Source organism: Pristiophorus japonicus, chromosome 12, assembly GCF_044704955.1.
Source record: "Pristiophorus japonicus isolate sPriJap1 chromosome 12, sPriJap1.hap1, whole genome shotgun sequence".
In the NCBI taxonomy this organism is placed as follows: domain Eukaryota; kingdom Metazoa; phylum Chordata; class Chondrichthyes; family Pristiophoridae; genus Pristiophorus; species Pristiophorus japonicus.
The window spans coordinates 155460591-155486577 of NC_091988.1; the positions used below are offsets into that span (position 1 = coordinate 155460591).

At 41.8% G+C, this 25987-nt stretch overlaps 1 protein-coding gene across 1 annotated transcript in view; it reads right to left on the reverse strand.

The window, feature by feature from the left end:
* Positions 1 to 3597: 3597 nt before the first annotated feature.
* Positions 3598 to 25987, reverse strand: part of LOC139276880 (uncharacterized) — a 129563-nt gene continuing 107173 nt past the window's right edge. The window contains exons 15-20 of the mRNA XM_070894878.1: positions 14475 to 14627; positions 12222 to 12392; positions 12132 to 12153; positions 9167 to 9264; positions 5826 to 5909; positions 3598 to 5727 (exon numbers count right to left, since the gene is read on the reverse strand). Of these exons, the coding sequence (XP_070750979.1) occupies positions 5599 to 5727; positions 5826 to 5909; positions 9167 to 9264; positions 12132 to 12153; positions 12222 to 12392; positions 14475 to 14627 (657 nt within the window). The 3' untranslated portion in view covers positions 3598 to 5598. The remainder of the gene's footprint in view (positions 5728 to 5825; positions 5910 to 9166; positions 9265 to 12131; positions 12154 to 12221; positions 12393 to 14474; positions 14628 to 25987) is intronic.

A 25987-nucleotide genomic window follows, 5' to 3' on the forward strand; every position in this document is an offset into this window, starting at 1 on the left:
AGGATTGGAGTGTGTGTCAGAGTGGGGGGGATAGAGTGGGGGGATCAGAGTGTGGGTCGGAGTGGGGGGATTGGAGTGTGGGTCGGAGTGGTGGGATTGGAGAGTGGGGTGATCAGAGTGTGGACGGAGTGGGGGGGATCAGAGTGTGGGTCGGAATGGGGGGATTGGAGTGTGTGTCAGAGTGGGGGGATCAGAGTGTGGGTCGGAGCGTGGGTCGGAGTGGGGGGATAGGAGCGTAGGTCGGAGTGGGGGTGGTGGGGAGTTCAGAACATGGGTCTGGAAGTCGGTTGGCTTGATGAGTCGGGGAAAATCACCCCTGCTCCTCCTGGTCCACAAGCAGTGCTAGAAAGGATCCGAATGGATCCAGCTCTTCTCGCTTACCCTCAGCTACCAGTTTTCCCAAGCCCTGGGAAACACAACCGTTAAATCTGAAAAGGCTGTTAAAACTTGGGGGAAGAGAGTTCCAGATTTCTGTTACACTTTTGTGTGAAAAAGTGCTTCCTGGTTTAGCTCCTGAAAAGCCTGGCTTTAATTTTAAGATTATGTCCCCTTATTCTTGATTTTACCCCCACTCAAGGAAGTAGTTTAAACAACTCTATCAGATCAGTCCTCAAGCTTCTACATTCAAGGGATTACAAGCCAAGTTTATGCAACCTGTCCTCATAATTTAGCTCTGCAAGACCCGGTAACATTCTGGTGAATCTGCGTTGCAGTCCCACCAAGGCCACTATATCCTACCTTGGGTGCAGTGTCCAAAACTGAATGCAGTACTCCATGAGAGGTCTGACCAAGGATCTATACAACTGAAGCATAACTTCCTCACCTTTTGTATCCCAGCTCCTTTGAGATAAAGGCAAACATTCCATTAGCCTTTTTGATTGCATCCCCCAGAACTCCTGCCAGTTCTGTTCTTGCGTCATGCAGACTTACTTACTATACCAGTATGGAAGTAAGGATCTAATGCCGGTTTCCTCACTGATTCACAGAGCAATTGATTATTATTAGGATTAAATCTCCAGCATTTTTCTTTAAAAATTAAACATTTGAGCTGAATCGGCCAACCACTACCACCCCACCGTTGAATACCAAAGTGCTTCTCCAATATTTCTGGTCCTCTAAGAGATGGTCATGTAGGGAGCAGTATCTTTATGCAAATAACCCATCCATCAATATGTGGGATAAGGTCTACGCTGGACACGACTGACTGTCGGCCCATTGCACTTCCAGCAGAGGATTTGGAATTGAGGAATTTCAGTGTCTTGTTGGCTTCAGTTTTGAAGGAAGGCAATTGAACAAGGCACAGTTAGTGGCATACAAGGTAGAAACTGGTGTAGAAATGTAAATATGGATAAATTGTGACAGGAGGTGAAAGGGGCACAGATTTGAACTGGCGAAAGACAAATTTTGGACAAATGTCAAGTTCTAACACACAAGAGTGATCAACCATGGAATGAACTTTAAGAACATAATAAATAGGAGCAGGAGTAGGCCATTCAGCCCTTTGAGCCTGCTCCACCATTCAATAAATCATGGCTGATCTTCTACCTCAACTCCACCTTCACACCCAATCTCCATATCCTTTGATTTCCTTAGTAACCAAAATCTATCGATTCTTTGTGGTAGGGTACTGAAGGCATATACCTTGGAATACTTTTGTTTTAAAGAACTGGACGATATGATAAGTGGATTGTAAGTTTTTTTCTGTATGGATAATACAGGAAGAATTGTCTTTGTAACAATCTAGTCAACCTGCCAAATGAAAATGCTGCAAGGGTAATTTTGCAACGCTCCACCCCCAGCGTGGAGCTTCACTTGGTGGCAAGGATCGAGCTGAAGCCCCAACCTGCACTCGCCACTGGAGTCTTACAGAATGGCCCAAAAAATGAATCAAATAAAAGTGATTATTTCAACCAAAAGAACTAGAGAAGCAGTCCTGCTTGACATTCCCAGAAGTCTCTGCAGATCAGTTCCCGACAAGAAGACATCTCCAGGAAGGTGGATTGACAGGTATAGTGTACCAGTTACTGTAGTCTCCTGGAGTTTATTTGATCACCTATAAAGGTTGGAGAATCATTTTCCAGAGTTGTTATCCCTAATTACATCAAGGCTAATTTCTCTTTTTATTTTGCCGCTCCCGGGAGATTGCATGACTGTGGGGAGTGAGAAATAGATTTAATGATATCAACCATGTGGGATGGAATGGTTTGATGGACCATCAGATCTTTTCCTACCCTTTGTATCTTCATATGTAACTCTTTCCTGTCACTTTCCCTCTCCTTCCTGCCCCATTCCCATCAGCAGCTCTCTCTCAGAGGCTCAGCTTGCTCCCAATATTCAAGTCTTCTATTCCCTTCTTTCACAATGGACATTTTTGCTATGAGGAAAGATTGGATAGGCTGGGGTTGTTTTCTTTGGAACAGAGGAGGCTGGAGGAGATTTAATTGAAGTATATAAAATTATGACTGGCCTAGACAGAGTGGGTAGGAAGGTCCTATTTTCCTTAGCAGAGAGGGCACAGATATAAAGTAATTGGTAGAAGGATTAGAGGGGAGTTGAGGAGAATATTTTTCACCCAGACTGTGGTGGTGGTCTGGAACTCTCAATCTGAAAGGCTAAAACCCTCACCACATTTAAAAAGTACTTGGAAAAGCATCCGAAGTGCCGAAACCTACAAGGTTATAGACCAAGAGCTGAAAAGTGGGATTAGGTTGGATAGCTCTTTTTTGGCTGGCACAGACATGATTGGGCTGAATGGCCTCCTTCTGTGCTGTAAACTTCTTTGATTCTATGAATGGCAGCAGCATTTCCTTTTTTCTATAATTTCAGCTCTCTTCCTCACTAACTCTCTCCTTGATTGCCCTATCAAAGAGCTAAACTGTGGGCTGAGCATGCCCAATAAATGCTCCATTACTAATTTTCATTATTTGTCATGGTACATAGTACCTATAGACCGATCAGACATGCCACTGAACATAGTGTTTTTAAATACAGTTGGAAGGTACAATATAGCAGTCTCAGCACATGGGCAATAGCAGTCAGCCCTGGAAGCTACGACCATACAGACAGACAGACAGACAGATAGATGTATACACTGACACAAAATGACAAAGGTATTGGAACTTAAATGTCAGTCGCATAAAAGACACATTCAATTCTAAAAGACCAATCAAATACAAAACAATAAAGTTTATATGATATCTGTGAACCAAACAGAAACCCAAGCTATTTATTTGAACAGGACTGGAGAAAGGTGCTTTTCACAGCTGAAAACTACAGCACTGTATTAGGTTAAGAGGTGCGTAGGTGGATGTCATACAGCCTTGGGGAAATGACAGGTTTCATGGTTGCTCAGTGGCACCCACAATGTTTCTAAAAAATCAATTCTTTGGAGCTAAATTTATTTTGTCTGGAGAAGTGCACTCAAGCTCCTGAACAAAGTTTAATGTCTGAATCTTAAATTCTCGTTACTAATAAAAAAGAGGAAGAAATAAGTATATGATTTTGAAAAAAATATTTTTTGCATGGTCTATCAACAGTTTTTATTGTATATTTTACAGAGTGGTGTAAATTCTATTTTCCTGAATTTAGACCTGAATTTTCTACAAGTTATAGCAAAAAGGAAGACAACACTGGAAGAGTTTTGCACTTTTTGTATCTACCATCAGAATCAAGAAACATAAGAACATAAGAATTAGGAACAGATGTAGGCCATCTAGCCCCTCGAGCCTGCTCCGCCATTCAACAAGATCATGGCTGATCTGGTCGTGGACTCAGCTCCACTTACCCGCCCTCTCCCCGTAACCCTTAATTCCCTTATTGGTTAAAAATCTATCCATCTGTGACTTGAATACATTCAATTCGCTAGCCTCAACTGCTTCCTTGGGCAGAGAATTCCACAGATTCACAACCCTCTGGGAGAAGAAATTCCTTCTCAACTCGGTTTTAAATTGGCTCCCCCATATTTTGAGGCTGTGCCCCCTATTTCTAGTCTCCCCTACCAGTGGAAACAACCTCTCTGCCTCTATCTTGTCTATCCCTTTCATTATTTTAAATGTTTCTCTAAGATCACCCCTCATCCTTCTGAACTCCAACGAGTAAAGACCCAGTCTACTCAATCTATCATCATAAGGTAACCCCCTCATCTCCGGAATCAGCCTCGTGAATCGTCTCTGTACCCTCTCCAAAGCCAGTATATCCTTCCTTAAGTAAGGTGACCAAAACTGCACGCAGTACTCCAGGTGCGGCCTCACTAATACCCTGTACAGTTGCAGCAGGACCTCCCTACTTTTGTACTCCATCCCTCTCGCAATGAAGGCCAACATTCCATTCACCTTCCCGATTACCTGCTGCACCTGCAAACTAACTTTTTGGGATTCATGCACAAGGACCCCCAGGTCCCTCTGCACCTCAGCATGTTGTAATTTCTCCCCATTCAAATAATATTCCCTTTTACTGTTTTTTTTCCCCCAAGGTGGATGACCTCACACTTTCCGACATTGTATTCCATCTGCCAAACCTTAGCCCATTCGCTTAACCTATCCAAATCTCTTTGCAGCCTCTCTGTGTCCTCTACACAACCCGCTTTCCCACTAATCTTTGTGTCGAAACCTTCCTCCTGTTCTCCCCTCATTCCCAACAACCTCAGAACACTTCCTCCTTGCACTAAAGAAACATTCTCATTGCCAATAAGAGCCATCCTTATAGCCTGACTGTGACTGTCCAATTAGTAGCAATCACTGGTGTATTCTAGCTAGGCTGGTGCTGTTTTGAGAATGTGCAAACTGATTTTACTCAGCACATTAAGCAGTCATCAAGAGATTTAAAAACTTTCTTCCCATCAGTCTGAATTGAATTTAAACCCAAGGCAGACATAATAGTATTGTCACTCAATGAGTCACCCTATGAGTTTTTTTGAAGAATAGAATTTGATGGTCTTAACAAAAAGATGAATCTTTTGTTGTTCACATCACACACCACATACAAATATCAAAAAGAAATGCGACATATTGGCCCCAGTTCACTCAACTGTTCCGCATACAGACGGTGTGTTTGGTACATGTATTCATGCTGTCGGAAACCCAATGTAACCAGCATTCAGCTACCTTAAACGAGAGTGAGGCATCATTCTGGTGCTTCAACATTCTGTGCCACAGAATAATAGGATGCTGGACTATACTCCCGGTTCTCTCACAATGACCTTTCCAAATTTGAATATCCATCCCATCAATGGATGAATGAGTCATCCTAGACTGTTTCCTCTGAAGAGCTAGTGTGAATGGCACTGAGCGGAGATTGAACACGTCAACTATTTGTTCTCGCAGATGGTGTGTGGCATCGAGGAAGATAAATTAAATGGGGGGGAATAAATATTTTAGAGTTGTGAATAATAAAGTGGTGTTTCTATTTCAGTTTTCAGAACAGAGTATGCTAATTTTCGGTACATGAGTACAAATTTGATCTGCAGTCCAGTGTTGAAAGGTGCTCTGAAACACTGTGTAGAGGCATCAGGAAAAGAATCTGGATAAAATCTGAAGTACACTTCTTTCTCAACTGTGGAATACAAAACCCCCAGAATGCTTCATGTGACAAGGCTGAGCGTTATTTCTGGGCTGTTTCCAGTCGGCAGTTTCTTTGTTCTTTGACAGCTTTCCTAAAATCTTTAATGAAGGAGGAGATCCATTCGAACATTTGCTGCGAGTCTCGATTCTGTGGCTCTCCAAACTTAACCTATCAGAAACATAGACAGAAGCAAATTTGAGGTCATTGTCATAAAACGGTAACAATACAATGTGCAAATGAATGAGAAATGTTACCAGTAATATTACCAAGATGCAATTGTAGAGTTTCTTCATTTCATCACATTGTTTGGTCAAGTGAGACAATTCAGCTTCATACTTTTGAATTACAGACTGCAAACAAAATAAGAAAGGACCTTTTTATTTCAAAATGTTTTACAGAAGACTTCAGAAAACTAGAGAAAGGCTGCTCCTTATAATCAAATTCATTTCTGATCTTCAGACAAAGCTGATATTAAATTATCATACTGATTTGATATTATTGTCTTGCAGGATTCTTCAGTTTCTCAAACTATAACAGAAATTGACCTGCTCTGATGTGCTAAGTGGACAGACTTATTGACATGGCCAGCATTTTGTCAGAACTCCAACTTCTGCACTTCCCCCCCACCTCTCTCTCTCTCACAAGTGCCCATCCCAATTTTTCTTTCTTTTGCCGGTGACACATGTTCCTCTTTGGCTCATGCAAAATCTATAATTAAGTTAAAGGAAATTGGAGCTGATGGTGCCTGTACTAATAATCAGGAGTATATTTTGCAATGTTTTGATAAATATTATGGCCCCAAGTTTCCACACGCGGCAAAACCGGCGCCCCTCCGAGCTGGGCGCCCGTTTTTCGCGCCGAAAACGGCGCCTGAAAAAAAACGCGCTATTCTCGAGCGCTTTGCAGCTCGATGTCTGCTTGGCGTGGCGCACAGGGGGCGGAGCCTACCACTCGCGCCGATTTTGTAAGTAGGAGGGGGCGGGTACAATTTAAATGAGTTTTTTCGTGCTGGCAACCCTGCGCGTGCGCGTTGGAGCGTTCGCGCACGCGCAGTGTGAAGGGAACATTGGCACTCGGCCATTTTAAAAAGTGCTGCAGAAAAAGTGAAAATTTGTTTATTGAACCCTTGCAAAGGCTTGTATTTTAATTTTCTTGATATTTCTGTGTGTGAGGGTGAGGGAGTGCATTCTGTAATTAAAGATAGACTGTGATAAACGGGACCATGCACTTGTTTGAGACTATTCAAATTCTTTGTAGCTGTTCAATTTTTAACATTTTTTAATAAAACCACATTGTCCTTCCATGATCAGCACTGAGGCTTCTTGCAGCTTTCTCCCCCTGCCGTCGGTCGGTCCCGACGGCAAACCGCTGCCTCAAGTAATGAGGCTTCCTGCAGCCTTCTCCCTCCCTCCCCCTGCTGTCAGTCGGTCCCGACGGCAAACCGCTGCCTGAAAGGCCTGCCTGAAGCACTTTCACACAGGTAGGAACATGGTTTATTTAATCTTTTCTTTGCTTATAAATTTTTATTCAGGTTGGATTTATTTTTATAATATTTGTATAAGTATAACTAAGGATTTATTGTAGAATTTAATGACTTCCCTTCCCCCCCTCCCCCCCCCACCTAATTTGTAACCTGCACCTGATTTTTTAATGTGTAGACAAGATTTTTTCAAGCCTACAAAAATCTTCACTTGCTCCATTTCAAGTTAGTTTGGAGTACGTTTTCACAGTGGAAACTTTCAAACCAGGCGTCAGTGGCCGGACACGCCCCCTTTTGAAAAGAAAAATTCTGTTCAAAAGTGAAACTGTTTTACCTGACTAGAACTGCAGAAAACTTAAATGTGAAAAATTCCAATTTCTAAGATACTCCGTTCTCCACCAGTTGCTCCTAAAAATCAGGCGCAAATCATGTGGAAACTTGGGGCCTATATCCTGACACATCTAAAGCTTCAAATTGTTCAGATTCTTGTAAATTATTCCTTTTCTAGAGCTACAGCACAAATTTCCTTAGAGCCACACAGGCAAATAATGATTAAAAAATGCATTGGAATTTGGTACCTGCTAACCCTGCATGTCAGCCTGTGATGCCCAATCACAGCCATGCTGTCAACTTCCTTTGTATTGCTGTAAATTGTGTTTGTGCTGTTGCAATGGGTGGGGGGAGGGGACACCATGTGCAATTTTTATATCCAAGAGGTAGCAAAGAGAGAAGGCTGTGGTGCAATGGTTACTTTGAAAGAGCTCTGTGTCAAACACCGTGATGAGAGTATGACTGAATACATAAAGGGCTAGAAATTGGGTGCATTTGCGCCTTCCGTTAGTGCCCCAGGGGCGCTAATGGGGCACAAATGCCTTTGTGACCGGGAGCGGCACTGACATCAACTCCTGCCATATTGGGCGGGAGTTTAGTGGCGGCGCTAAAGTGCTGCACCCTGATCTCCTGCGCCCTGAGATTGTGACGTCATTGGCATGCGCATCGCCCCGTTAGTGCTCCGGACCTGAAATTCACTTTCACCCCCTGCAGCAGTGCTGGGTGAAAACGCTGGTAGCTGCAGGAGGCGTGGATTGGGTGTCCGGCCACTGCTGAGGTGATAATTAATGGCGAGGTGGCCGAGGTAAGTTTAAAAAAAATCTTTCCTTTGTTGATCCTGTTTTCTGCAGTGTGCAGCACTGCTGAAGTTTCTGCCTCGCCCGCATCCTATAGCACTCCAAGAAGGAAGTGGAGTGCTTGATTTAGTGCTCTACCAGCTACCTGGAATGCTAAAGGCAATTTTTTGAATGTGGGGAAACATTAGCGCCTGCCGTTAAGTTTCCCAGCTTTCAAGAGTCATCGCCCCAAACAAGGTAATAATGAATTTCTTCTCCAAAGGATCTTAAGGATTATCACTGAGGAGTTCAGAGGCACCTGGTGAAAGTTATAACAGCTGAATTATTGACATTGTGTCTCAAGTTTTTTATTGTCACAAAGACAACCTTTTGAAAAGTTTATTATAGAAATAATGGCCTTCTGAAGGTTTGAAGTACAAAAAGGAGCTTGTTCTTTATTAAACTCTCTAACCTAATGCAATCTTAAAGAAGAAAGACTTGCAATTATATAACGCCTTTCACAACCTCAGAAATCCCAAAGCGCTTTACAGCCAATGAAGTACTGTTTTGAAGTATAGTTACTGTTGCAATGTAGGAAATGCGGCAGCCAAATTGCGCACAGCAAGCTCCTACAAACAGAAATGTGATAATGACCAGATAATCTGTTTTAATGATATTGGTTGAGGGATAAATACTGGCCAGGACAACTGGGGAGAACACCTCTGATATAAATATGAATATTGAATGCTAAGAGCCTACTCCTCAAGAGAAATTGCATAAAAAGCATCCTCAGTATAGTGTGTCCTTCAATGTGGCACCATTAGGTTAACCGTGACATCTATCATGCACTGTTTATGATTCTACATTAATGGAGAAACCATAAAAAATTCCCTTTTTATTAAATGATTCTCCCGACAACATGTTTTAGATATGGATTCCAAATTCAATGCATTGTGCTAAAGTGGCTGTGCAGACATTTTAAATTGCGGTATATTCAGAAAATTTACTTCCCTGGAATTACCTTCAGCTCTTTGTAGAACTGTCCATCCGAGCTCGTCTTGTTCTTCGGTTTGAATACTTTTTTGTGCTGAATAATTTTCCCAAATTCGTTCTTCAAAACTGTTGCAAGAGGAAAAATACAAGATCTCAAGCATTCTTATTTGAAGCGCGATAACACAACATTTAAACAATCACCAACAACAATTAAAATACTGCCGCTTGACCGATCTAATATTTACAATGCATTTGCCTCACACCAGTGTTGTCGATGGTATTGCATCTTCAGCTGTAGCGCAGAGAATGAGATGATGCCGTTAGCTCGAGAGCATCCACAAACTCACACAGAGAAATACTTTCTGGGAGCCAGGGTCAGTATGGCCGTTGAGAAAGAGCAAATAAAGAAACAGTATAACTGCAATTATTTTGCTTTTCTATTAGTGTTTAATTCACTGCCACTTCTCCTCTAGGAATGCCCACCATGGAGAAGTTATGCTCTTCCTTCAGATGGGATTTCCATTTGGCTCTTTTACCTTGTTCATCTTCTTTGCTTTCTGTTACAAGGGTGGCGCTGTTGTTGTTTAGCGAAATGACCTCGACCTTGCAGAGGCTGAACGGCAACTCTCTGACACCTCCTCCTACCTCTCCTGGACAATAACCCTACTACCGAACATCAAGTCATCATTTCCCAGACCATCACTGACCTCATCTCCTCTGGTGATCTTACCTCCACGGCTGCCAACCTCATAGTTCGCCAACCCCACACAGCCTGCTTCTACCTCCTTCCCAAGATCCACAAACAGGACTGCCCCGGTAGACCCATCGTTTCAGCCTGTTATTGTCTCATGGACTGATTTCTTCCTATCTCGACTCTATTTTTTCTCCCCTTGTCCAGTATCTTCCCACCTACATCCATGACTCTTTCGATGCCCTCCACCATTTTAAGAGTTTCCAGCTTCCTGGCCCTAACCGTCTCCTTTTCACTATGGATGTCCAATTCCTCTACACTTCCATCTCCCATCATGATGGCCTGAGGGTGCTCTGCTTCTTCCTTGAACCAGTCCCCATCCACCACCATCATCCTCCACCTGGCTGAACTTATCCTTTGATTCCACTCACTTCCTCCAAATTAAAGGTGTTGCAATGGGAATCCGTACGGGTCCCAACTATGCCTGCCTTTTCGTGGGATGGGGGAACATTCTTTGTTTCAGTCCTACTCGTGACCACCTCCCTCACCTATTTTTCAGCTCCATTGATGACTGTATCAGTGCCGTTTCCTGCACTCGCCCTGAACTTGAAAATGTCATTCATTTTGCTTCCAATTGACCTCCAACAACCTTCAGTGTGTGGAATTCAGCCCTTCCACCCCTCAATGGAAGCGGAGCAATATCAGAGGCACTCCGTGTCAGTGGAGGGGTGCTCCCGAGGCGGTAGGGTGAAGCTAAGTTCAGTGCCGCACTCCGGAGCCCAGCAACACACCGGCAATGTCAGCACTACACGAATGCTCCATGGAGCGCTGATGCGGCAGAATGCTGCTGCCCTTCAATTAAAGGGGAGAGTCGCTGCGCGCTCTCTGCAGTTACCTTTGGCAGCCGCCACTGATCCACCAGGGACGCCTTCAACTGGGCCAACAGCACGGCACCCAAAATGGAGTGCCGGGCTACAGGGTGGTGGCCTGGTCGAGTCGAGGGCCACCACTGTCGGGTGGACAGAAAAATATGGCGGCCCATGGCGCAAATGACCTCCCCTTTAAGGGGAGCCCTGACAGCGGCTGACATCGGATGGTGCCATCCTTGCTGCCCGTGGGGCAATTTTCCCCACAGGCACAAAGGGGTCAGCGCAGGGCGATGAGGGGTCAGCGCGCACGGCGATGATGTCATCCGATTGCATGCGCCTGCCCGGGGTGCAAATCAAGGGCGCGCCCTACCGGCACAACCCTCTCCCCCCCCCCCCCCGCAAACCTCCGAGGCAATTTCCCCCGAGGCACTATCAACCCCCTCCCCCAGGTGATAACCTCGTTGCACTCCCTGGAGGCATCCCCTGGAGGCGCTAATGGGGCTATTAAAAAGGGCAATTTTGCCCTCAATATCTTATACATGCTCAGTACTAACACCAAGGGGGCATTTAGCAATCTTGAAGTTATTCATGTCATTCATGAAATATTATTGAAATGTGGTGGCTGTGCCTTTAACAAGATGAGGTATTATTGATTGAGAGGCTCATATGCAACATGAATTACAATAAAAACAAGAATATTGCATTTAAATAATAAGTTTTAATATTTAAATCCCCAGAGGAATCCAAAATTGACTATGTAAGGAGAAAATGTTTGGGAGGAGGATGGCAGGTTTAAATAAATGCAGTGCTACATAACATTATAATATGCTTAGACATTTAACACAGATATATGTTAATACTTTGTAAGAGCAATTTCATTGAGACTGTAAATGTGTCAATGGGATATTTTATCCAATCTATGCTTTTGCCGTTGGTTATTTTTATCTGCTTTTGAGCAGGTGCTTTTATTTTCTATCTCCTCAGGCTCCATTTCTTCCAACGCTAATCAATACTTCTTAATCAGGAGCATTGTGAGGTACAATCTTTGAAGTCAACAGGCACCATCAATGTCTTCAGATCACCAACCAAGAAATGACCAATGCAGGAAGAAACCCTATCAGTGCCCGCTCATGTGCCGAGAGCCTAAAAGAGAAAAGCAACCTTACCCTAAGATGGAGAGATGTGCTTAGAAATTAATTAAAAAGTTAGTGACGCACCAGTAATAGATACCACAAGAAGAATTCTTCCCCTTGGAATTCATGGTGAAAATGTAAACACATTCTTTATCAAAATGTTAAAGATTTTGTTACAAATAATGCACCGAGAAAATCGTCCCCCAAAGATACTCAGAAGTCCAACCATATCTATGGGCCATATGGTGACAAAGAATCCTACAAAATCATTTCTTATATTAAAAAGTAGTATTTACCTACCATCTACCTCAGCAATCAGACCCTTAATGGAATCTAAGAAGGAAGAGAAACAGACGTGTCAGGAATGCAGACGATGCAGAGATATTGTACCCTTTCTAATAGCCCTGCTAGATTTAAATGTTTCCACTTACCTCCAGGAACATCTTCAAATTCTGTGAGCTCTTGGGGAAAGTTTGCCAAGGCTGGCTCTTGTGACATAATCTGCTCCACAAGAGCATGTAGTAAGGTGAACTTCCTGTCCTTCCCCCGAAGCTGGGCCACCTATGAACAACAGGCAACAACACTGACATATTGAGATTATCCCTAAATCCCTAGACAATTTCAGATGTAAATTAATCCATGAGAAGTTAAATTTCACTTTAAAATGAACCCTACTGGGCCATGGTTTGAGCTTTGACATACACAATATTTATAAAATTGTGTATCATACAAAATCATACAAAATCTGCAATAAATGCGTAATTACGCAAGAATCACAAAATTATACTCATCTGCATATGCAAAGAGTGGTAGAAGTTTGGAACTCTACTCTGCAAACGGCAACTGATGCGAGATCAATTGTTAATTTGAAATTGGAGATTGATTGCTTTTTGTTAACCAAAAGGTATTAGAGGACATGGGCCAAAGGTGGGTATTTGGAGTTAGGTCACAGCAGCCATGATCTCATTGAATGGCGGAACAGGCTCGAGGGGCTCAATGGCCTGCTCCTGTTTTTATGTTCCTATATAAGGAGACAGGTTGTTCTGTTTGTTATGTGCAGTGACATCATAAAAATGTTCAAGGAGATTTCCTTGTCGAGTTTCCAGCAAAATTATAAATCATTCTTTTTAAAACACGTTTGTGATTTTATGAGAGATATCGACCAGAGGGAATCTTCATAAACATATTTATTAATTTGCTGCTCATAGCAGTAGAGCAATTCTTACTTATGGATAGTGACAGTTGATTAAAGTAATAAAGTATCTATAAATAACAAATTGTGACATTTTAATTAAGTTCATAATTGAATCTATTTGGTACACTACCTGCTATGAATGCTTTAAATGGGTTTTAATATTTGTCTGGTTTGTAATCATGTCTAAGATAATGCATTAGTTTACAGACTGCAACATTTATCAGCTTAATGCTACGTTGATGGGTCTGGCACATTAAACTCATAAGCGTTCCTGTGAAACAAGCAATTGAATCTGCTTACAGGATGGTCTCCACTCACAGAGCTATGCACTCTTCTTCAACCATTCTTAGTTTGTTCTAATGAGTGGGTCTACTTATTCAGTCATAAATCGGATACCTTTTATAAACTGACAAGCACTGGAAATAGGCTGAATAGGTTAGCAAGAACCAGCAGCTATTAAAGGGCTTATGCTGCCCTTGTCTTCCAGACAAAAGGCCCAAATTGCTGATTGAACATTGGAGGCCATGGGGCATTAGCCTTGAAACAGAGGGTGGCCAAATGTAGCCTTGGAGTTGAACTGGGACATATAAATCACAGCATTTCTTATCAACTAGATATTCCAGCTATTTTTTTTTCCAAAGAAGAGCTGCAATTATGACTTGAAATCATACATTTAGATGTCTAGAGAAACCCATATTCAAATGCAGCTCAGGAGAAATCATTAATGGTGCTGTTATACTGCAGATAATAGTTTTTGAGATTGGGACCGGATTGACTCTGCACAGCTTTGAGTTATACTGCTGGCTGCATATTGTTCTCTGGTCAGAATAAATGGAGATGTGTATATATGTGCTTACAAATGTGCACAGAGCTTCACTCACCAATCTCCAAATGCAAGCTACATTTTAAAGTTATGCTAAAGAGCTAATAGTGCAGTAAGAAAAATGTTAAAATGAAACTTTAAATGTTTTTAAAGTTTACTTCGCACCAGCTGTAGTGATTCTGTAGTCAAACCCAGGCAGCATTCGACTCCTGGTGGAGGTCACGTACCATTTCCCAGAATTCAATGCAGCACGAGATTGGCAGCTACACTCCTGGGTTAGGTGAGTGATGTGTCCCAATGTGATATCCCAAGACACATCCTGCCATTCTTAAAATTTAACTTGAGGATCGCAATTTTAAAAATGCATGCTAATTGTGAGCAAAATTGAGAGAGAGAACTTTGTTGACACCTGAATTAGTGTAGAAAACAAGCATGAGTGAATCAGGCCCAATCAGCATCCTATCATTTGGTATTCTAAATAGCAATTGTTTTTTCAGACACGTCTGAACTGCAATTGGCAGGTGCCTCCTTCCAACAGGAAAGCTCAGCATTGTCCATGGATCTTCAGATCATACCAGTGGCCAGCTTTAAGGTTAGCTTGTAGTAGAATTTGTTATCGACTTACTTTTGTCAGGGAAGAAAGACAAAATCCTTTTGCCTGGCTCTTGCCAGCATTCGTGTTCAGGTAATTACCAATTGCGAGGAGGTACTCGAGCACAGAAACAAACAGTTTACTGTCCTGCAACTGTGAACATGCCTTGATTTTCTGCTTTATCAGCTGAAACAAAAGCAAGATGAAAAGATTAATGTGACTTCATGCCACACAAGTCTCATAATCGCAGACAACAACCTAGCCCTCATTATCAACGTTTCATCTGATCAAGGTTGGAGATACTGGTCAGAACTGTGAAAAAAGATTCATTGAAACATCAAACCTGGAGCAAGCATTTTTTTTAAATAATCAGGTTGGACTGCACAAGACAGATTGAAAACATTCAATTTAGAAACATAGAAATTTACAGCGCAGAAGAAGGCTATTTCGGCCCACCATGTCCGCGCCGGCCGACAAAGAGCCGCACGGCCCTCGGTCAGTAGCCTTGAAGGTTACATATAAACCTATGAACATATACAGAAAGGTAAAGAGCATCCAGCCCAACCAGTCCGCCCCACACAACTACGACATTAAGGATGTCATAGCAGTGCATTTGGAAAGAGGTGACATGATAGGTCCAAGTCAGCATGGATTTGTGAAAGGGAAATCATGCTTGACAAATCTTCTGGAATTTTTTGAGGATGTTTCCAGTAGAGTGGATAAGGGAGAACCAGTTGATGTGGTATATTTGGACTTTCAGAAGGCGTTCGACAAGGTCCCACACAAGAGATTGATGTGCAAAGTTAGAGCACATGGGATTGGGGGTAGTGTACTGACATGGATTGAGAACTGGTTGTCAGACAGGAAGCAAAGAGTAGGAGTAAATGGGTACTTTTCAGAATGGCAGGCAGTGACTAGTGGGGTACCGCAAGGTTCTGTGCTGGGGCCCCAGCTGTTTACACTGTACATTAATTATTTAGACGAGGGGATTAAATGTTGTATCTCCAAATTTGCGGATGACACTAAGTTGGGTGGCAGTGTGAGCTGCGAGGAGGATGCTGTGAGGCTGCAGAGCGACTTGGATAGGTTAGGTGAGTGGGCAAATGCATGGCAGATGAAGTATAATGTGGATAAATGTGAGGTTATCCACTTTGGTGGTAAAAACAGAGAGACAGACTATTATCTGAATGGTGACAGATTAGGAAAAGGGGAGGTGCAAAGAGACCTGGGTGTCATGGTACATCAGTCATTGAAGGTTGGCATGCAGGTGCAGCAGGCGGTTAAGAAAGCAAATGGCATGTTGGCCTTCATAGCAAGGGGATTTGAGTACAGGGGCAGGGAGGTGTTGCTACAGTTGTACAGGGCCTTGGTGAGGCCACACCTGGAGTATTGTGTACAGTTTTGGTCTCCTAACCTGAGGAAGGACATTCTTGCTATTGAGGGAGTGCAGCGAAGATTCACCAGACTGATTCCCGGGATGGCGGGACTGACCTATAAAGAAAGACTGGATCAATTGGGCTTGTATTCACTGGAGTTCAGAAGAATGAGAGGGGACCTCATAGAAACATTTAAAATTCTGACGGGGTTAGACAGGTTAGATGCAGGAAGAATGTTCCCAATGTTGGGGAAGTCCAGAACCAGAGGTCACAGTCTAAGGATAAGGGGTAAGCCATTTAGGACCGAGATGTGGAGGAACTTCTTCACCCAGAGAGTGGTGAACCTGTGGAATTCTCTACCACAGAAAGTTGTTGAGGCCAATTCACTAAATATATTCAAAAGGGAGTTAGATGAGGTCCTTACTACTAGGGGGAATCAAGGGGTATGGCGAGAAAGCAGGAATGGGGTACTGAAGTTGAATGTTCAGCCATGAACTCATTGAATGGCGGTGCAGGCTAGAAGGGCCGAATGGCCTACTCCTGCACCTATTTTCTATGTTTCTATGACACCCCTTACACTGAAACATTCTACACTCCACCCCAACTGGAGCCATTTCCCCCTTTTTTAATGATAGACTGCCATTTTTTGACCAGTAGGACCATAAACTATTTCATAGCTCTTCAATAGACTATCATGAAGCATAAACCTCTACTGGAAGTGCAATGAAAGAACCACACGTTGGTGGTGAATCCATTCAGATATATTCTAAATCCAAAGTGAACAAAAGCCCAGTGTGGATGTGGGGACAGCACCTCTCCAGATAATGAGGAAAGTCTGGTACATCCATTGTAAGACGTCCAGGAAACATAAATGCATCGCCGTTGTTGGACCACAGGGAACTCTGATGTTTGCTCCTTCCCAGAATGTTAGTGATCTGCTGCAGAATAAAGGCACCTAAGCTTTGCAGTAACTCTGAATCTTAGATACAACGGCATCACATATAAGCAGAAAAAAACAGACTTCTATGTAAATTTAATGGAATGGCTGTATCATAATTTGAACAGATTAAACTAGCCATTTTTTTCACTTAATTCAAATGTTCAGAATTACAGCCACATCAGATTTGCTATTGAGTTTGGTGTCATGCTGTTGTTGGTAAAGTTGTGGGTACTTTGGTGGTCACACACATTTATCATCAGTGTTGGGGATTGCTATCTTTCACTTTTGGCACCCAGTGTTAGTACCAGATCCTCACAGGTGACATACATCACTGTCACATCCTGAATAAAACTTCAGTCTCTCCTGCCCCAATAATATGCTTTTGTTCCCAACTACAGAACAGTAAATTCTAGTATGACAGTGTAATATCTTCCATTTTTCATATGAAGCATTCTCTGAGCAAGATTGTCAATTTAGAGTCTAGTTGGAGCTTCGTACTGTCATGACCTCGAGGAACTCAGTTGGGATTATCCAAATTATTTGATTCAATGCCCTGACAGCAATAGGCAGAGATTTGAACATGGGTCCCAAAGTGAAGCACATTAACTCACTGGGTTATCTAGTCCATTACAATGAACTTCTAAATAAATTACTGTAACATTTAAATAAATCTTACTCAACTCCCTACAGACTGTAATCATTGGTACACCATTTATTCGTCTATATAAATGTTTTGTGACATCACACTTGGGGGTTTCCATGCCACATTTTTAAAAATTATAAACAAACATCATCATTCTCCTTCTTCTTGCTAATGGACCTCCAGATCTATACAATGACCATTAGCTTCTAACTGACCTGAGGAAAGCACAGCAATTAGATCTGGTGTCAACTGTGGCCTAGTGGTAGCATTCTTAGTCTTTGAACCTGAAGGTCATGGGTTCATGTCCCACTGCAGAGACTTGATCACACAAGTTTATGCTGACCTTTCAGTGCAGTATTGTGGGAATATTGCACTGTGCTGTAAAGCGCTTTGAGATGTCCTAAGGTTATGCAATATTTATGCCTGTTTTTCTTTCTTGTGGCCTTAATGGGAGATACTAGTTATACACACACAAGTGAACTTCAGCAACAGAAAAATACTTTGTGCGTGACGTAGTATAATACTCCTGACCTAATCAAATAGCATTTACTCTGAATTATCATGAACAATGCCACGTAGCTCCACTAATATTTTGAAAAATTCTATTAAACTTTCCTGCTGTTATTCCCAAACTTGCTGACAGGAATCAAAACATTTGATCTGATTTACTTTTATAAGAGCAACTGCTTTATATTTACACCGGCAGTGGTTATACTTTACATTTCTCACAATATGTAAATTATAGTTTGTGGAGAATCATAGAAAAGCATGTTTGCAGTTGGAAGAGCATCTGTGTAAATGTGAATGGCCTGCAAACCACGAATGAATGAATATATTGTAGCTTCTTCTGATATCTTCCTTAAAACAGTATAAAATGAAGAATTGGTTCTAAAAGAAACTGTAATAGGGAGACACTGTGCATGTGATTTATTCATTAAGATATCTTTGGTTACAACTGCAGCATTCTGAATATTAATATCCCACCATGCATAGATTTACTGTGAAAGTTATTGAGCACGGATTACTTCACATTCCAATTTCAAGGGGTTTCTCAAAAGAATAAGCAAAACATTCTTATAATATATCTGCCTCTGACTATAAGTAATAGAATAATCAAGCTGGAAGGGTCCCAAGACAATCAGACCTCACTGCCGCTCTGATCCAAGTTATCACAATATTCACATGGTTAAAATCTTCGAGGTCCATGGTGGGTTTGCAAACTACGTTCAAAATTATTACTAGGTAAAAATTCCTCTGCTTGCTCTCTGTAGCAGCATCGGAAATGTTCCTGTGAAAATATCCTCAGTTCATTATTTCTAGAACATCAGAAATTACCCTCAGAAAACACGATAAAGTAACTCCATGATCTTACATATTTCACAATAGCACATGTAGAATCTTACAGCACAGAAGGAGGCCAATCGGTCCATTGTGTCTATGCTGTCTCTTTGAATGAGCTATCAAATGAGACCCACTCTCCTGCTCTTTCCCCATAGCCCTGCCTTTTTTCCCGTTTAAAATATATAATGTCATACATCAACTGGAAAAATGCCACTAAAGACTCATGAATCAAATTTCCATGTGTTTCTATTTAGTATTTCCATAGTACGTTATCGACACATTTGCTGAACTGGATTCCTGTTTTCCCCCCACTAATTACTAGACTGGATACTGCAAACTTGAACAGCTTTCCTGATGGAGAAATTCCAGGCTGATTCTGTAATTGTTCTTTAGGATGTTCATTAAGGTAATAAACTGTAGTGTGTGTGGAAGTATAGTGGGTATGTTAAGGGACTAGTAATCCAGAAACCTGGATAAATGATCCAGCAATGCTGAGTTCAAAAACCACCACTGCAGCTGGGGAATTTAAATTCAATTAAATAAATCTGAAATAAAAGGTTAGTATCAGAATTGTTGTAAATATCCATCTGGTTCACTAATGTCCTTTCTGGAAGACAATCTGCTGTCCTTATCTGGTGTGGCCTATATGTGAGTCCAGACCCACAGCAATGTGGTTGATTCTTAGCTGTGCTCTGAAATGGCCTAACAAGCCACTCAGTTATGCCAAACTGCTTCAAAAAACAATAAGAATACAAATGTACGGAATTGGATAAGCTGACCCACAGACTAGTCAAGCAACAGACTCACATCGACATACTCACAGAATCATCATGGCTGCAGTGTGTACCATCATCTACAAGATGCACTGCATGCAACTTGCCAAGACTTCTTTAATAGCACCTCCCAAATCTGTGAATTCTACAACCTAGAAGGGCAGCAGCTGTATGAGAATACCACCACCTCCAAGTCACACACCATCCTGACGGAGTTATATCGGCGTTCCTTCATTGTCACTACATCAAAATCCTGGAACTCCCTCCCTAATAACACTTTGGGAGTAGTTTTGCCACATGGACTGCAATGGTTCAAGAAGGCAGCTCACCATCATCTTCTCAAGGGCAATTAGGGATGGATAATAAATACTGGTATCCCATGATTTTAAAAAAAGCTCTCTCATAGGTTCATCGACAGGCAAAAAAGATCTTTCTGACTGGGGAGAACTGTAAATCTCTTTCTTTGGGGCACTTTGTTAGAAATAAACTGACTCGTCTGCAGAAATATATCCTTCTAGGCAGGGACAGGACAAGACCATTCAATCCTGGAGCCTATTCTGCTCTACAATTAGATCATTGTACGTCACCGCCTTAGCCCCATATCCCTTGATATCCTTACCTAACAAAAAGCTATTGATCTCAGTCTTGAAAGTTCCAATTGTCCCACCATCTACAGTATTTTGGAGGGGAGAATTCCAGATTTAAACTACTTATTGTGTGAAAAAGTGATTCCTGATTTAGTACCTCAATGGCCTAGCTCTAAATTTAAGATCATGTCCCTTCATTCTTGATTACCCCACCAAAGGAAATAGTTTCTCTGTATTTAACCTGTCGAATCCTTTTATCATTTTAAACAACTCGATCAGATTCCCAACCTCAATCCACTATACTTAAGGCAATTCAAGCCAAGTTTATGCAAATGCTCAAGAGCAAGCATTTCTATCTCTGCTGGAGCTCGATCTGACCCAAGGACTTCAGCTTCAAGGATCTGTTTTACAATTACCATTCAGATTTTACACAAGTCTCAGACAGGCAATGACTGGAGTTACTTCATCTTACATGATCCACAGAAGCTTTCTTTTCATTCGCCACAGATATCAGCCTGAATTTGCTAACAAAAAAAATAATGACGTCTGAACAACGCATGATGCTATTAATGTGCAAATTGGCTAGAAATTTGGTATGGAAGAGATACCCCAGGAATTGCGAAATGTCCAAAGTTGTTGAACAATTTATGTCGCTCCTACGTTAGCTTCGTGAAATCGGCATCTCGCCCTCAACCAACTCCGTCATTTTCAGGAAATTGTTGTACTTGCACATTAATTGCCCATTAAACTCATCACAGAAAGTTAAGTCTAGTAATTAACAATGAGGTACACTTTTAATGATGTGATAATTGTCAATGACTGCCAATCAACCTCTCGTCCAGAAAGTGAACAATTATAATTGTGGAGTCTCATTCCTTCAGATTGTGAATAGTTAGAGATTTTAAAAATGTCAAATTTTACATTTTAATTTTTTTTCTTTCTTTTCTTTTGTCTTTTTTCTACTCTATTGTAATCCAATCTTTCTTTCCCTTTCTTAATTTTTCTCTCTGTACCCAATTTGACATTGAATTCATCCACTCTAATTCACCCTCCTTCTCAGTTCTTCTGTTTATTTCTCAATCCTTTAATCTCATTGTCGGTCCCATTGTTTGCCAAGGTCGCAGATACCCTTTTGCCCTCGCCATGCCATTATCAGTTTGCACTTTCAGCAACTTTATGGACAAAAAATGCAAAAACCTAACCGCAAGTCTAACTAAAGGGGGCTGCAGCAAGATGCCCTGCTCCAGCAAAATCAGGCCCTGTATGTTTTTCACCACTCTGTTATAAATCAGGTCATCATTTTCAATTGCTAATCCATGATTTATAAATACATTTCTTAATCCTCTTGATGTGCAGAAAGACATCATTACTTTCCAGTTCAATGGCCTTCTCTGGCAACTTATTCCATATGCCTCATCCCTTGTGTAAACATTTTCTCCTTTCTGGCTCCTAACTTTCTATTTTTTTGTTTTTGCTTGTGTCTCCTGGTATTTGAGCCCTTTGCAACACTGAACAGTTTCTCTGGATAAGCTTCTGTCAATCACCTTCACAAGCTTGAAAACTTCAATTCAGCCTCTACTTTTCCCCTAAAATGTCCTTTCTCTCCCAAAACGAACAAGGCCAACTTCCCAAATCTTTACCCATTCCTGATACCCCAATAAAGAAAAATGAACCGATTAAATAACCAGATTATGTACTATGCTCCGGTCTTATTTATACTTCAAATAAAAACATCCTTCACACACGGTAGAAGTTTGGCCCTCTGCTAATTGGTTCCTATGGGAACACATGTTCAGCATATAAAAATGTCACAATATCACCTGTACTGGTGCCAACACGTGATCTACTGTCCCCATTCTTTTTCAAGGCAGGCATGCACGTCAATTAATTTTGTCCAAGGCTGCAGCAAGCAACTAGTTGATGCTCCACTCACCCTACATGATCTAAACACTGAGTGGAGTCTGTGAAGGTGGCTGGGTGGGATTGTAGTGTGTGCAGAACATATCTATTTGAAGAATTAAGAAGCCCTACCAAGACAGGTAATCTATGAGAGTGCATGCATTTGAAGTGGTTCTACTGACATGGGTAAGGAATTGGTTCGGAGGTAGGAGACAAAAAGCAGGGATAATGGGTATGTATTCAAATTGGCAAGAAATGACTAGTGGTGCCCCCAGGGGTCTATACTGGGGCTTCAGCTTTTCCCTATATTTATAAATGACTTAGATGAAGGAATAGAGAGCGGTATATCCAACTTTTCTGACAACACTAAGTTAGGTGGCACGGTAAATAGTGTAGGTGGGAGAATAAAGTTGCAAAGTAACATTGATAGGTTAAGTGAGTGGGCAAAACTGTGCCAGATGCAGTTCAATGTGAGGAAGTGTCAGGTCATCCACTTACAACCCACGGAAGATAGATCAGAGTATTTTTTAAATAGTGAGAAGCTAGGAATTGTGGAGGAGCAGAAAGATTTAGGGGTCCAGAGGACAGAAATCACTAAAAGCTAGTGGACAGCTACAAAAAACTAATTAAAAAGGTTAATGGAATGTAGGCATTTTATAAAGGGTCTGGAATACAAAGGGTGGAAGTTACGTTACATTAATATAAAGCTCTGGTTAGACCCCATTTAAAGTACTTTTTCAGTTCTGGCCACTGGACCTCAGGAAGGATATATTGGTCTTGGAGGGAGTGCAGCGCAGGTTCACTAGAATCCGACCTGGGCTAAAAGAGTTAAATTATGAGGATAGGTTGCACAGATTAGGCTTGTATTCCCTTGAGTCTCCCAAGATTAAGGAATGATCTAATTGAGACCCTTGAGCTAATTAAAGGAGTTGATAGGGTAGGTAGAGAGAAACTATTTCCTCTGGTGGGGAGTCCAGAACAAGGGGGCATAACCTTAAAATTAGAGCTAGGCCATTCAGGGATGATGTCAGGAAGCACTTCTTCACAAAAAGGATAATGAAAATCTGGAACTCCCTCCGCAAAATGTTGTTGAGGCTAGATAAATTGAAAATTTCAAAACTGAGATTGATAGATTTTTGTTAGGCATGGTTATCAAGTGTTACGGAACCAAGGCGGGTAGATGGCGTTAAGATACAAATCAGCCATGATCCAAGTGAATGATGGAACAGGCTTGAAGGACTGTATGGCCTACTCCTGTTCCTATGTTCTTTATTCCACATTTTCAACACAACATAAGAGCATACCAAAGTACTATAACTTATGAGGAGGGAAGCCCCTGAAATGGAATCTTAACAACAGCCAACCTCGCCTCTCTTCAGCTGCCGGGTTTCCCCGAGGCCTGAGAAACTCAGCCGGCCACTGTTAAATCTGCAAAGCAGGTTATATCAGAAGCTGCCTGCCTCATTAAAATATTTAAATGGCCAGCACGCCACCTGGGAGCGTGTTTCCTGCCCAGTCCTTGTCCCGCCTCCGCTAAACCCGGAAGTGGGCGGGTTGGAATTTTATCATCTCAGCCGACCGCAGGCCATCCATTTTCAGAGTCCGAAAACTCCAAATTGGAGCTCCCAATCCTTTCTTTGATGTGCTCATTGCTTTGTAACTTTAATGTTGTCCTGTTTCCCCCTGCCCTTGCCCCCATGCAAGATAATACTGTGCCTTTATTTTCCTTCCTTATTTCCTTTCTCTTCAATGTGCTCTGAAAACAGCAAGTGAAGCAGAATTTTATCAGAAACTCGATGATCTACTAAAGGGAGAAAGTTACACTACTGATCTATCGTAGACAGATCCAAGAATTTAAGTAGTGAGTGGCACATGGGTCAAATAACTCACTGCTGAGGCTGGGTAAAAATTAACTAATGTATAGGTACATCCCATTAACTCATTTGGAAAAAAGAAAAGACTTGGATTTATATAGCCACCGGACATCTCAAAGCGCTTTACAGCCAATGAAGTACTTTGGAGTGTAGTCACTGTTGTAATGTGGGAAACACAGCATCTAATTTGCGTACAGCAAGCTCCCACAAACAGCAATGTGATAATGACCAGATAATCTGATTTTTTGTTATGTTGATTCAAGGATAAATATTGGTCAGGAAACCAGGGATAACTCCCCTGCTCTTCGAAATAGTGCCATGGTATCTTTTACGTCCACTTAAAAGAGACGTCCACTTGGTTTAACATCTCATCCAAAAGATGTCACCTCTGACAGTGCAGCACTGGAGTGCCAGCCTAGATCTTTTCTGCTCAAGTCCCTTAAGTGGGATTTGAAACCACAACTTTCTGACAAAGAGGCAAGTGTGTTACCCACTGAGCCACAGCTGATACTGTGTGGAATGGGAATAACAGGTCATATGTCAACACCAATACATATGGTATTGATGTGATTTATTTTTTATTGCCGACTCTCAGAATATGTGGAGAATGCAGAATAAAAAACATTCTTTTACCAAATAAAACTCATACACATCTGTTGACAACTGTCCTGCTGTATCCCAATAGCTGTTTAAAGCATCAAACTACTGATGCAGAATGTGTTCAGGAAATTCAGTTACCTCACTCCATAGCCAATGTAGTGACAATGCCTGGAGTTAACTTGTGTGAATTGAATCCTCCAGCCACCATTATAGTAAACTGGGGAGGAAGTTAAATATGAAATTCATAAATAAAACAACATTTCAAATCCTCTCTTCACCACCTTAATGCCTAGAAAACCTACAGAAATCAGATCAAATTCTGCTCACTGATCTTCGCTAAAAATAAATAAATCAGCAAGCTATGATTAGTATCTCACTCACGAGTCGTTCAGCTTTAAGTAATGCACGAATACACAGAGGAGGGTGGGGGGGGTAGGGGGTAGGGGGGAAGGGGGAGCGGGGGGGTGAAGGTTAGGACTGGTTTAGCAGTGGATCCGTTGAGGGCTCACAAATGAAGGAGGGGAATAAATGGTTTTCTGCAACCCGAGCGTTGAACTCTTCTACTGTCTGATTAAACTGGATTGCAGTGGAAGAGAATAAAATGTAAAGCACACAGACAATTCACTGCTCATATAACTGCCACAGACTGTTATTAAATGTCATCAATATGAAAGCTGTCAAATAACTCTGCCACCATACATCTTTTAGTATTGAGTCTCCCTGTAAAAAATATGGGTGGGTTATTGAATCTTGATGGCAAATGTGGCCTATAATCTAGCAAACCTGCTTATTCACCACATTTTTTGGTCGCTGTGGCCAGATTTTAAACAATACAATATGCACAATTGTTGAGCACAAGGCCCCATCATAAATTACTGCTGGGAGGCGAGAGTCTGGGTACAAAGAAAATTCCATGATTGAGAAACCTGGAAAAAGTCTTCTCAATTACAGGCGACTTCAGGTAAAGTTATGTCTATTCATTTCAGCAGGACAATTCTCCTGGTAAGAGTAAAGAGTATTTTTCTTACAGGCGAGTTTTCTAGAAGTTAAAGACACAAATATTTGACAAAACGGAAGCTGGGAACAGATTTTAGGGGCTCAAAATTGCTCCTCCCAATAAGGCCTCTGTGTTGTGTACGCATAAATAACTGACAAACTGAGCCAGGAGAAAAGTAACAATTAACTGTGCTTTTATACAACCCAAAATGGTATCCCAAACCGGCATGAACCAGAATTAATACAGCACTTGTGAATAGCACCCATAGGGTTCTAATGCTCGTCTAGTGAGCTGTAACAAATAAATAGAGTATGAGCACAACACTCTGATCACCAGAAAGCAGCGACCACGGGGCAGCATGGAATGACTCTCTGTAGAAGGAACGCCATTTTAGAAATGACCCTACTTCAGGAGCGGAGCAGTGTCCAGGACCGCTCCACCCATTTTCCCACCACAGCGTGCACGCATCATCCCCTTACCGTCTGGCGGGGACCCCCTCGCAAAATTGCCCTTTAC